Here is a 13206-nt window from a genome sequence, read left to right as displayed (position 1 = left end):
ATGGTAATACTTCAATTAGGAGGAAGATATGCTTTTAACTTTTTTTTCATTACTGATACTACTACCACACTGTAAACAGATCAATGGCTTCTGTGTTAATGTAGACTTTCAAAAATAAGATTTGATCAAAGCACCTGCTGTAGTGAAGCCCTTAACAGCTGTAACTCGCTCCTCAAATGCCTCCATAGCTTTGAGCTGGCACTAATTCCCTTTCTCAAATAGTTTGCCCTAAACTTCAAAGCCTATCTGTCTTTGAAGCTAAAATCAGGGAAAACTTCTTTTCCTTCTTCCTTAAAAATCAATTAAGGACATTCAGCGTAAGCTCACCTATAATCTAAAATCTAAGTGTGCTGGTCTTCTTGATCACTGCGGGATACAGAAAGCAAGCGGCTAAGCRGTCAGTAATGGCGGCTCCTACCCAGCAAATCGCTTTGCGGTGCCTGCCAGCTGGGGAGGTCAAGTCTCTGAAAGGAAAGGTAAGCACAGGCTAATCCATCACTGGCACAAATCTGATGGCAAATGAGGCAGTAGGGAGGTCCTGACTGCTTTGCCTTTCAGAGCATGCCACTGTTCTCCCTTCCTTGTTATTAATGAATCTGGGCCTTTGGGCAAGCAGATGTCCCAGGCCGCCAAGCGGCAGTGAGCGCAGGGCACAGGAATGCACAGGAGCTGATACACAGTGTTCAGAGAATTAGGAGAGCTATTGGCTGCAGAGGTTTTTGCCAGAGGTGGTCTGAGAAACCTCTGAACTCTGGGGTCTGTTTGGGCAGCAGGCTATGGAGACGAATCAATACAAATTTCATTTGARTTTCTGCTTTGCCGTCAACTAAACAGGATTACAACTTTGAATCATATGTTATACCGAAAGGGGATGCTTCCCAGTTTGATGGTTGGCCTTCCCACATCTCTGAAGAGCAGGAAATCTGTTACCTGCTATTCATCATTGTGCAGTAGATCCACAACAAAATCAACAAGGAGTAAATTTTTAATCTTCATTTTCTTCTGTTTCACAAAATGATCTCAGTTTATGACAAGCTGGCATAAAGAGAAGCCTCTTGTGTTTTCTAGCCACGTGACGCTTTCCAAACCTCTGCTCACAAAGCTCTCACGTGCAGAGCGTTGGGTATGGACAGACCCTTAAGTCTCCCAACACTCAGAGTCTGATCTGAGCYCTCTGCTCAAGTGGTCCCCTTCCTGCACCTGAGGCCCACCACTGAAGCAATCTTAGTTTTTTAACACATACAACTTAAAAAAAAACGAACGCACACGACTGGCTTTTCACACAAGATAGCAGCATGACAAGTAACATCATAAACCCATTCCAGAGACAGCTACTGTTACAAACAATTCTTTAATATTCCAGTCAGGAAAAAAAGCAGCAGGAATAAAATTCTTTAAATGCTTTACTTGGCAAGAATAAACAGCACTGCTAAGACGAGTAAGCAGGTAATAGCACGGCATCTCTCTAACCTGTTGCCTGAGAGCCTCAAAGTATGTTTTTAAACACAGAAGCCGAACTGATTCATTTCTTTTATATATGGAGTATTACGTACATAATTTTGAAAACCCAAGGTAAAAAGGGTAGATTTGTCAAACAGGAGGGCACACAGTAGGGAAATCACCATAGTTTCCTGCTGTAACTACTAGCACTAATTACAGACTTCTTTCTTTTAAAGTTCTAAATGAAATATTAACCAGACAGTAATTAAGCTGTTATTCAGAGTGTGTTTGCTTTAGTATTACTCTAGTGTTGTAAGTCCAAAGCCACTGATGCACCGGTCTATAAACATCCTTCTAAATTATTCAGAGCTGCCCTTTGTTTTGCCTTCTGCTGTAGTAAAGCTACTCTCAAACCTCCTTCTATCAATGACATAGAAAGATGTACAGCTAGCAGAGGCTCCTGAACAAAAGAAGAGATTGCAATGATGGAGAAAAATGCAGCAAGTGCTATAGAAGCATTGTCGTATAAAGGAGCAAACTCATYATTTCCTCTGATTTTGCTTTTGCATATTTCTTAGTGTTGCTTGAAGGTTTCTTCAGAGCTTTGGTTTATATGGAAGAAATGCTGTAACATATAAATTGCTGCCACCACAGTGGTCGGGAAGCAAACTGGGCTAACCCTGACCCACTTATGATAGTGGGAACAGGGTTGGACTTTCTGCATTGCTACTGCATTACAACTGCACAGGTTAACRTGACACTAAATGGGTGTTTCATTTCTTGTGTGATGCAGCATCAAACCTGCAGGTAATGGGCAGCTCCCCAGGGCAGAGAGGACCTGGGTTAAGTCAGACACCCCTGCAAGGCTGCCTGAGGACGAGTAGACTTGCATAGACTTGCCAAGGTCTGTTTTGCCACAGCTCACGGTCCCATGTCAGGACCTCAAAGAGTTTGCAAAAGGATTCTAGGGTGAGTTTTTCATTGCTTAACTGAGAAAACTATCCRAGACCTTAACTTCCCTTCTCTACCAATGCTGACTGCTCTGCTTCACACAGGCTTCTATAGATTAAAATTCTCACACTGATGACTCTGCAGAGATAAGAGTGGCRTCTCTTGAATCTACCAACTGAGAACATACTCAAATATTTTTATTACAACATGCAAAGCTAAAAATCAATAGGTTCTTTTACTGAAGCAAATTTAATACTTTACCTAACCAAGAAAAAGTAACATTTTCTGGAAAGACACAACATTTTATTACAAGCTTTAGTTGTAAAGTCACTGGAATTTTTTTTTTATAGATCAATTAAATAATAATTCAATGAGGTTGATAATGTAAGAAGTAATTCTGCAAATGTAGAGTTCCCTCACTAGAAAATGAAAGCCTCTGTAGTACCTGGCAATACAGATACAGTGACTACACAATAATAGTATCTAATAACACTRTCACATCTTTCATCTTTCCTTTTCAAATATTTGTACCCTATTTTTCCCAAAGATATAATGTGCTATTTTCTCTATAATCAACCCTTTCTCCTTTGGAGAAGCAAAACTGGCATTTTGAAAACTTCCAATTTGTTGAAATGTAACACCACCACTGTGCTCTGTTGCTCTTCACTTTTATTCTCATTTTATGCTAGAAAGATAAAACCACAGTAGTTTTACCACTATCTAGCAAAAAGTAAATAAATAAATCTTTTGTTGACATYACCTAACAAGATGCTGCAGCACTACTATTAACCTGATTTGTAGCATGTATTTCGCTTTTGCAGATGTGGTATTCTACAGATACTTTAACAAGTGGGGTGTACTTTCAAAGAAAGATAACAGGGAGCCTTCCACACAAGTGAAAATAAATACGATGAAAAATCCATCACATAACTATGTATTTCACCATAATTTAAGGTAATACAGGATTGAAAAAAGAATGCAAAAAGAGAAGATCTTACCTGGTTTGCTATCTAAATAGAGCTTAATTTTTCCCTAGGGTAACTCTCTTGGGGGTGTCAAAGGCATTCTTCAAATTGCATGCGTGCTATGTATCATCTCTTTGTGTAGGAAAAAAACACCCTCCTATTTTTTCTACTAGGAAATTTCAACTTTTCATAGACAGCTGAGTCTTCTCTGGGCACAACTGAGTTTGAGTCCTTCTACCTCCTTACTGGCTGACCTTCTGCATGCGTCACTGATTGCCTCATCAGGGACCTAAAAGCACCTAAGCTGGCAGGACTTGTCTGGTTTTATAGGTTACTTTTGAGGGTGCAAATGGTGGAAAGGACTGGACCTTAGGAAATCTATTAGCTAAAGTGCTGCTTACACCACAGTGCTTGTCTGCGGGGAATATTATACTGGAAATGCTCACTTGTAGTTAAGACAGCTCTACTGTAAGAACATGTTTTGCTCCAGCCTTTAATCTCATGGTTGAAAATGTGCGGAGAGGCAGCTGAGAGGGTGGATTTGCAGAATCACTTCAGGTACTTAAATCCAGGAGCATGCTCTCCCTGTAATCTGCAGAAAGAGCCCGGCACCTCCCCAAAGCGACTCAAAGGGAAGCAGCTGTCAGGCTCTTAGGAGAACTCTTAGGAGTTCTCTGATCTCCACTATCCTCCACCAGTGTCCACACTGGGAGCTTGTGGGTACCATGGTCACTGAAATTAGGGAATGTGTCTATCTGCCTTTATGGGCATTACAATTGCACAGGATATTATCCACAACTCATTTTCCTTTGTAAGCAGATATCCTGCATAATTATCTCATTTGATATTTCTTCTGCCTTCTATGTTATTGTTTGTAGGCCTAKTCTTATTCATTTATCTTAATTCAATCTGCATATGCCTTTTGCTAGTCCTAAAAGAGCACAATACTCCTCAATATGATAATTTTGTCATCAACCATTTTTTCCTCCCATGCTATCACTATCTGACATTTAAAATATTTCTCATTCAGAATGCCCACTATGTGTTTTATATATATTATAGGGAAAGGTCTCTGAAACAATTTYCTCATCAAAGAATTTCCCTATTATAACACCTCCCATCCTTTATGGCTTCAAYAACTTGATTTATTCACAAGAAATTTAAAAACATTATCATCTGCATTTTGAAAGGTTCTTCAAATTCAAGCTCATTTATCAAGTTCAAATCCATTTGTTCAATTTTGACTCAAAATAATTCAAACCTGAACAATTAAACAAACTTAGATCTATTCCAACTATAAACTGCTTAGGACAACTCTCTTCTCTGTTCCTTACCCCCAACCAACAGCCTCGCATTGGGTGTTGCTCTTGGATACTTAAAAATATAAAGAACTAAGAAATGGTTTAAAAAGACCTGAAAAGATTTTGTTTGTCCAGATGCTTTTTATTGTCTTGTTTCGTGAGAATAAATTTCTAATGGAGTCTGATTTTTATGTATTTTTATATATGTTTTTAGAAAATCYGTGCTTCCATTATTTCTCCCCATTATCCATTCTATAGCCTTAAAAACCTTTAGACAAATGAAATAAAAGTACCAACAAATGCCTCCAGTCTAATGCTGAAATAAAACACAAAACTGATTTCAAAAATCAAAACAGAGATTAATCACAAGTATGACAGGAAAATGAGAATTACAGAACAAAACAACAGTAGAGACAAATAGGACATGACTTTCTCTGAAAAGACAGTGTCTACAATGAGTTCTCCAAACTGCCTAAAACTCTGAGAAGCTCAAGTGCATCAGCTTTACTCTTTGTACACTGTACTCTAGTCAAAAAAAAAGCAAATGCAATTTGCCATGATGGAAACCATGCATGATGATGTCTATATTAAAAGAAAAATCCTATCTGTTGCTATCGAGTCAAGCACAGTAACTAACCCCATAAACAGCTGTTGTCAGTGAGTTATCTACAGTTCCTCAGAACAAGTTTGGGTCCATACAGAGATACCACTCAAACACCTTTGACAATGCAGTGATAGATAACAGGATAACAGCTGCGGCAACTTTTATCAAACTCAAGAGCTTAAAGATCTTTCCTCTTGAACAAATCATGCCCTTCTACAAGGTGACTTTTGTAAAATTTAAGAAAGCARAAGAAAAATGGTGGTAGCTCAAAATCACAAGAGTCAGAATGCTCTTGAACATGGGAGCCTATAGAAAGACAAACGTGACAAAGACGATGAGGACTAAGAAAAAACAAATCTTGGTCTACACAGTGAGTTTTTACAATGAGCCAATCAGTCATTCTACTGTGACAAGCACGATGATCAATGTTATGCAGGTAAGAAATATCTGCAAGGATTTGCAAAATGTTCATTGCCAAGACAAACTTCCCATACCCAGCACTCTTATCAGTTATTTTTTACTTGTTGTTTAGCAGTAACTTTGTGCTTCCATGACATTGTTTGGCCCATTTGTTTTGCCATCTCTTCAATACAAAAAATTAAACTATTAAGTGTATGAACGATATGCCTTTTTTTTTTTTTTTTTAATGAGACATAATTTGCAAGCTCCCATGTTTAGATTTATGTTTTCTTATCACTTGGCATATGAAAGCTGCAAGTGCAATCTGCATATCACTTTCAAAATCCAACTTTCTGTATGATTGATATTTCTCAAGATAGTATTCAAAATGGGGTCAATTGAGTGTAATAAAATATTTAGAGAACGTCTCGGATTAGTAAAACCTCAGAGAATTCAAGAAGGTATGCCAAGACAAAAGAATACTGCAAAAACTAAAGGACGATGGCATGCACAGAGGCGAGTGCTGGTTTCAAACCTCCTCGTTTACAAACCAAAATGAAGTATGAAGTTCCATCAACCACCTGTAATAGGATGTTGCACTGCTCCTGGGTTTCCCTTGTATCTAAGGGTATGACAATCCAAAAAAGTGAAGAAGAAAAAAAGTTAGGACTTTGGGGATTGCTGAAGAGTCACTCCTGGAAACGGAGACACTTGGGAGATAAGAAGGGAAGGTCTGCTCACAAGACAGCCTGAATACACCTCCCAAGCAGCTACTGGAGTTTGGTTCCTGTGGACAGGAGGACAGCTGTCCTGCRCGCTGCACTGCTGCCTGCGGGGCTTCCCTTCTCACAGTCTGTGTACATGCAGCCCGTGCACAATGTTTCACTCACCAAGTCTCCAAGGCATGGTTGCATGCAATAGCTCTGAATGACAGCTCTTGTATTAATCTGTTACTCTTTAAGTTTTGTTCTTAATACAAGCCAATCTTGCCTCTTTCAAACTCTTTTTCTTTTTGCTATCATTCTTTTAAAAACAGTTACAGAACTTTTAACAATCTATAAACCTCCTAAAGCGTAGACATCACCAAGACCAGTGGTTTCTCCCATTTTTAGTTATGGTCACAAATTCTTAGTTTATCCAGACCCTTWTTCTCAGTCTACACTACACACTCCATTTCGAAATAGCTGCAGAGTGACTTCAAAGGAAGAAACTCTTTGTTCTTCTTTTAGCCTAGAAAATATAGCATGTTTTATGAAAGAGGCTCATACAGTCTCTGGACAATCTCTGGATGTAATGCAATTCTTTCTCTTAATGGAAAAAAAAGTCTTTTTATATTCCTAATATAAGAGGGAAGTATTCATTCACAAAGGTGATGATTTAACACAGGAAAAAACAAATAATCAAAAAAAAGGAACAACCCATAATCAAAAAATGAAAGCACTGAAAGTCTTGTGTAATGCACTAACGGTTGTGGCCATAGGAAATCATTGGGAAAAACGGAGTAGCATAGTGCATATGTTAATGCTTTTGACAGAAATTAACTTCTATTGAGATAATAATAATGGATGCTCAGAAATACTCAACTGTACCATATCCTAGCAAAGACAATAAATGATACAGGTTTCATTTATTTCATTATTCATTTTATTTATATTTATTTCATTTCATATATCCATAGAACTAGCTGTATTTCACTACGGTGATCACTCATCCTCTTGAACCGCTCACTATGATTTTCTTTCCTTGAATACCACTTCCTTGTATCACTTTTTCTATCATCTCTTCTCCTTCACTGTGTACCTCTGGGAAGTGCCCTTTTTTTTTTTTCCCCCCCCCTCTCTATCTGAGGTGATGGAAGGCTGCAATTTGCTGCAGTTACCCTTCAGAGTGACCTCCCGCAGGAATCACTGTTGTCTGACGATTCTCTTGCACCACACTGTCCAGAACAGCATGCAGGACTACAGATGCACTCTCGCAAGTGCTTCACTAGAAGACACTCTTTTTTTCTTTATCTACTGGTTATGCTGTAGCTAACTGTAGCTCTAGCCAGGGTGAGTTGGTCTTCATCACTGCAAGGACACACTACTGGCTCATGTTCACATTCTTGTCACCAAGACCCTTGGWCCTCTCTGCAGAGCTACTCCCCAGCCAGGAAGTCTCCAGTCTCTACTGTGTCATGGGTTTTTTTCTGGCCCAGGGGCAGAACTTTGAATTTCCTGGCTTAAACTGCCAAAGGGTCCTGTGTCAGACCATATTTATCTAAGTTTGTTGAGAAATGAGGTATTATGCTCATTTTCTATTGCTAAGATGTATTTGTATTCCAAAAGCCAGGACATGAAATTTTAGAGAATTGCAATCTGTTCCTTTTAAAAATACTCATCAAAAAACATCTGAAGATTTTTTTTCTTAAACAGATAATAATAAACAGAAAACTGAAAAAAAAGTATTAAAATCTAAAGTAAATCTATTATCTTAACCTCTCCAGAAGGCTTGATTTACCCTATGCTTAGCAAAAACAAATTTGGATCCAGTTTCAAAAACAAACAAACAAAAAACCATTAGAAGTTGAAATAACGAAAGTTGCCTCTCCCAAAAAAAGAAAGATAGAAAGGAAAAAAAGGAAGGTTGTTCAAAATCAACTATTCCATCTTATTAGCAGCAACCATAGAAATCTGCTGAGGTAATCCTCCTAAATCTGTGACTTCTATGTCACACCACATGCTTTATGAAGAACAAAATTTTGAACTGAATTCACTGTCATAATTATGAGAAAAAGCAAAGCTGAGGACTATTTAATCCATCACAACACAGGGAGTTCATAAACTACAGCCCATTAACATTTTGTTCTTATGGACAGTGATTCTGATAGTATGTGAAATCCCTGCTTCATTTCTCTGCAAGTCATACAGATGGTAGCTGCTCCTCTTTTCTTGTTTATACAGATGTCTTTAAGGTGATTTTTTTTTCTTTTTTTGCAAGAAAGTCTAGAGGCCAATCCCACTGCATGCTGACATTTCATTTATGTCTTACAAAAATATCTTACTATTAATTTATAATTATAGTGCTTAGCATTACCAAACATGAATGAAGGCTGTTCARTTCCAAGGACTATATAACTACACAGGAACTGAGGATCCCACAACCCTAAGAGTTAGCAATTGCTTTTGAGAAAATGTGCCACAAAGAATTCTTAAAAGTAATGGTTGAATAGTACCCTATTCTCAGACAGCATCTAAATTTGCTATCTTTAATTAGGATAAAAATGAAGAATCACCAGTGAACAATTTTTTGCTAACACCCTACAACATTTTCTAACTTGCAGTTTGCTCAGTAAGTTCTGTGTAGCATCATTTCTCATGTTTTTTACAGGAGAAAAATTGTGCAAGCAAGGTAACATTTTATATCCTCGGAGTTTTTGTAAGTGCTGTCACAATTTCTGAATTTTGTGAATACATTCAGATTATTAAGCCACAAAGTCAGAACAATACACCTTAACTAGTGAAAAAAGATTTCGAAAAGATTCTGTGAAGTTTACTTGAAGCTTGAGGCTGCCCTCTTGAAAACCCTCTTGCTACTGAGAATTAACTTTACTCTTAAAGTACAACCTTCCTGCATTCCCAATGAATGTCAAAACACAGCCCTTCACCCAAAGCTGGGTAACTTGTTAGGCACTTCAAACTACGCAAATGCCTTAAGGATAAAAATTAAGATGTTCAGTTAGATTCAGCCCTTCATGTGAAATCAGAAAAAAAGAATGAGTAGGGAAGAAAGATAGGTTTAGGCATTTGAGGACATTATCTCCTTATAAATTTCCCACAAAGAGACTGTAAATCTTCTTCTAACTGTAAAGATAAGGAACCCTTAAATTCCCACCTCAATTTATAAGTTTATTTTAGCAATCAGCCCCACTTCTTAGCTGTTGGTGCTATTTCCATGTGTTGACTTCTGCAGACATACAAATATAGTTTTTAAGACAAACAGAAGAAATCCTTACTGGATTTCTCAAACACTGCTGCCATGATGCTCAGTACAGCTGCTGAGTCTTGCAAGGGCAAAGAGGATGTGAAAAACAAATCTCACAGAATTTTCTATAGAGCTACCATTTCTGTTGATGACCTTCCAACTCCAGCAAAGGTAGAATATAGCTTAACCACAAGCACTTTGGTGACTGTTTTAATTCACAATTACTGTAACTGCGTTTAATGAAACACAGAGACTCAGACTTACATTATGAGCTCTATTTGCTTCTTCCACTGTCATCAAATCATGCAAATATTACATTCCTTTTAAGAACTACAAACACTTTTTCTTCTCTTGGGAGTCAGATTCAGATCGACTATTCTCAAAAGTCTCAATATATCAACAGCTTTCAGAATAGTTTATATCCATTGCCTTCTTTTCTTCTTCTTATCGTGTTTATTTTGCTACTGTATCTGTAAGACAGAAATCATAATCTTTCTCGCATACTGTCTTGCTAAGGTACACAAACTAAGTTGATACTATTTTTCTTTAATTAGATGGGCCTCTGCTCATCCCAGTGGTGCCACTGTCCCCTTTCAGTTTGGAATCATTTGTTTCCTATGTGAGCAAGCAAGACCGCGTTGCTGTGGATAAACCTGCATTACCTCCCTCTCATAAATGGCTCCCTCCAAAGATTTAGGCAATGTCATCCCCCCATGGCTGCACCAATTCTATTTCTCTCAATTCGGCTTAAAGAAACAACAGGGTTTACTGAATGACATCACTGTCAAATAGGAAGCCTCAGAAGATGGATGGCTTATCTATGGTCTAACTCTCTGCTTTGAGCTATTGCTATAGTTCATCCTACCTCTGTTAGCTAGACTGAAGGTTCAGCAAGATCTCACTGTGCCATTCTCCTTTGTACTGGCAGTGCTTATCATTTCCTAAAATCTCAACCAAACCAAGCTTAATAATAAAATTATTAAATAAGCTTGTTCTCAAGGTTTATCCTTGGGTAACTCTGCAAGCAATATGCTTCCTACTCAACAGCAYCCAACTCAGCAGTATCCACTAACAACTTAAAATGATTTTTCAAGTGCACTGGTAGCTCATTCTGTGAATAATCAAGAGTGAACTGCTAAACCACGCCAAGGCGACAAGTTATTTTCTTCACACTAAAGGTATGATATCCTTATGTTTCATTCTACAGCATTTCCTACTGCAGAAAATACATTAAAAGAACAAAATATTAAGAAGGGGAGATAGGCAGCACTCAGATTATGTTAAACTGTAAATCCTTCCTTGCTGTRCATGTGAAGGCTAAGAACTCTGCCAGTATTTAGGAAAGCCTGATAAGCCGAGCAACATGTAACCACAGTGTCAGCATACTGCCAGCTGCAGCCAAGAAGCACGGACGTAAAACTTCTCCATGAACTCTGCCAAAAGGATGCACAGAGCAGCTTGGTTTTGTAGAGCTGTGTTAGGGTAGCATTAAGTAGGTGGGGAAAGCTGGACATATTCTCCTCCTAAATTCTGAAAAGTCTGGAGAGCTGTGCTCTAAAGCTACATGGTACAGATCCGTGCTTTGAGATTAGATCAGCCAGCAGTAGCCTGTGTAGCTCTGGGACCACAAAACAAGAGCAGAACTCACTGGCACCCCAGGGAAGAAAAACTGCAGGTGGAGTCAAGAAGTCAGCAGATGATTCTGGCTTAAGAAATGAGCTCTTGAAAACAGCAAGTTCATCAATTCAACTCCCTYGCCTTCTTTTTAAAAGAGACTGTTGGGCAAACTGTGCCCAATCACTTGGGCAATCTACAAATATTTGATATTGCTGAAGGAGTCACTAATGAGATTACCCTGGTACTCAAAACAGAAGCATCAGTTCATCCTCCATGTCTGGTCAAGTGTAAAGCAGCTGAACTGAAGATTTTTCAGCTTTGGGGAACATTACTGAGGAGCTGGTAACTTGCTTGTGAGCCTTAGAGTAAAGTTGGATCAATTCATATTTGGAAGATCTACTGGTTTTGATGCAATGAGAGAAATTATTTTGGGCCAATTACCCATTGTAAGACCTCACTTTTCTAGATCTTATGTTTTATCATGCTTTTAGTTAAGTGTGTATTTACTGAAGGAAATGAGGCAGTTGGGCAAATAACAGCCTAGAACTAAACTGAAATTCCGGAGCGTATGTGCTATTTTATCTACCACAATCAGTGATACTGTTCTTAAGTCAGATAAAATTGCAGACAGCAGCTACTGAGATGCAGAGTGGAGTACAGAGCTTTATTCTCTACTAGTCCTTGACATAACCACTGCTGTAACTATGGCAGCAGTTTCCTCAGAGGCAAATTTGAAACTTTCAACATCTTTCCACTTGGCTCATAGCATAGAAGCAAAATATTAAGAACACATCACTATTTCCAAAATACTCCTTTCACCGTAACTGTCCTCCTACTCTATTAAACTGAACAGTTCTATTGTGAACCAAGTAGTATTTATAATATAACTTTTTAATAACTACTCTTAAAACTAAAAATAAAATAGCAGTAATTAATTTTTATTTAAATGGTAATTTAATGTGTTAAGAGCCCAAAATGAAACTGGTCATTATCTCAATAGTAAAGACTGCCAGAAGATTCATTACTGATTAATAATGGGGAACACAGTGTACTGAACAGCTTCCTTTAATCCCAGAAGCAACTAGAAACTAAACTTTCAAGCATAATAAACTGTTTAAAATAAGCAGTTTAAACTGCTGTTTAAAATAATGTTTAAATTGCTTAAAATAAGCAATTATTTTCTTTAYAGAAGTTATAATTAACAGATATAATGTACTTAAGTTTTCATTTTAATCTATACTGATCAAATCCCTTCTAAAAATATCGGGATGCGTACATCATGAAGACTTCTTGCTCTAAATATTAGCTTAAAAATCCTATAGCATACTCTTTCCTTAGACGACTACTGTGTATTATTCTGAACAATTTGTATGATCATTTCTAATGAACATAAAAATTTCATGATAAAATTGTTGCATTAACAACTTTTTTTGTTAGTGAAGATTCCTAACAACATTTAGTGCAAATGGACTTAAAAATGCCTGTTAATCACAAAGGATGTCTATATTTTGTTGCTCAAGTTAATAATTTTCAGTCTGTAAGACAGAGATATTTAAATATGAACATGAGTAGCATCTGAAGAAAGCTGAAAATCACTGATCTGCTCCTAAGCTGTTTGCGTGGACATGTAAGTATGCAATAGTAACTATTAATTAATGTTTATATAAAACTACCTAAACAGGAAGAGACACAAAAAGTAAACATATTTACAGTGAAAGGGTTCTACAAATCCTTTGAACAGATGCTGATTTTAAAAAAATATTTAGCTAGAGAATGAAGTAATAAGGGGAACTAACCTATATTAAATCAATTCTCTCCATGTAACCTTAAAGAACAGGCCTCTGAAAATGCAAATGGAAGTTTACTGCAGCTGCGGGTTTGAAAGTCAAATCATTAATTCATTTAATACTCTCATCAGCTCCCTGCTACAGACATCATGTATTAGGCCACTGAACTTACTGAAACT

At 37.6% G+C, this 13206-nt stretch overlaps 1 protein-coding gene across 3 annotated transcripts in view; it reads right to left on the bottom strand.

The window, feature by feature from the left end:
• Window positions 1–13206, bottom strand: part of RNGTT (RNA guanylyltransferase and 5'-phosphatase) — a 164571-nt gene that overhangs the window by 12694 nt on the left and 138671 nt on the right. The window contains exon 14 of one of the 3 annotated variants that reach the window (XM_026038424.1): window positions 10025–10093. The exons of the other annotated variants lie outside the window; for them this stretch is intronic. Within the exon in view, the coding sequence (XP_025894209.1) occupies window positions 10085–10093 (9 nt within the window). The 3' untranslated portion in view covers window positions 10025–10084. Of the gene's footprint in view, window positions 1–10024; window positions 10094–13206 lie in introns of those variants that run through there. 3 annotated transcript variants of the gene reach the window in all.

This window comes from Nothoprocta perdicaria, unplaced genomic scaffold, assembly GCF_003342845.1.
Source record: "Nothoprocta perdicaria isolate Ctin4 unplaced genomic scaffold, notPer1 scaffold_21, whole genome shotgun sequence".
Classification (NCBI taxonomy): Eukaryota; Metazoa; Chordata; class Aves; order Tinamiformes; family Tinamidae; genus Nothoprocta; species Nothoprocta perdicaria.
The sequence above is the reverse complement of the archived record's forward strand: the minus strand, read 5'-3'. Positions and strand labels throughout refer to the sequence as shown.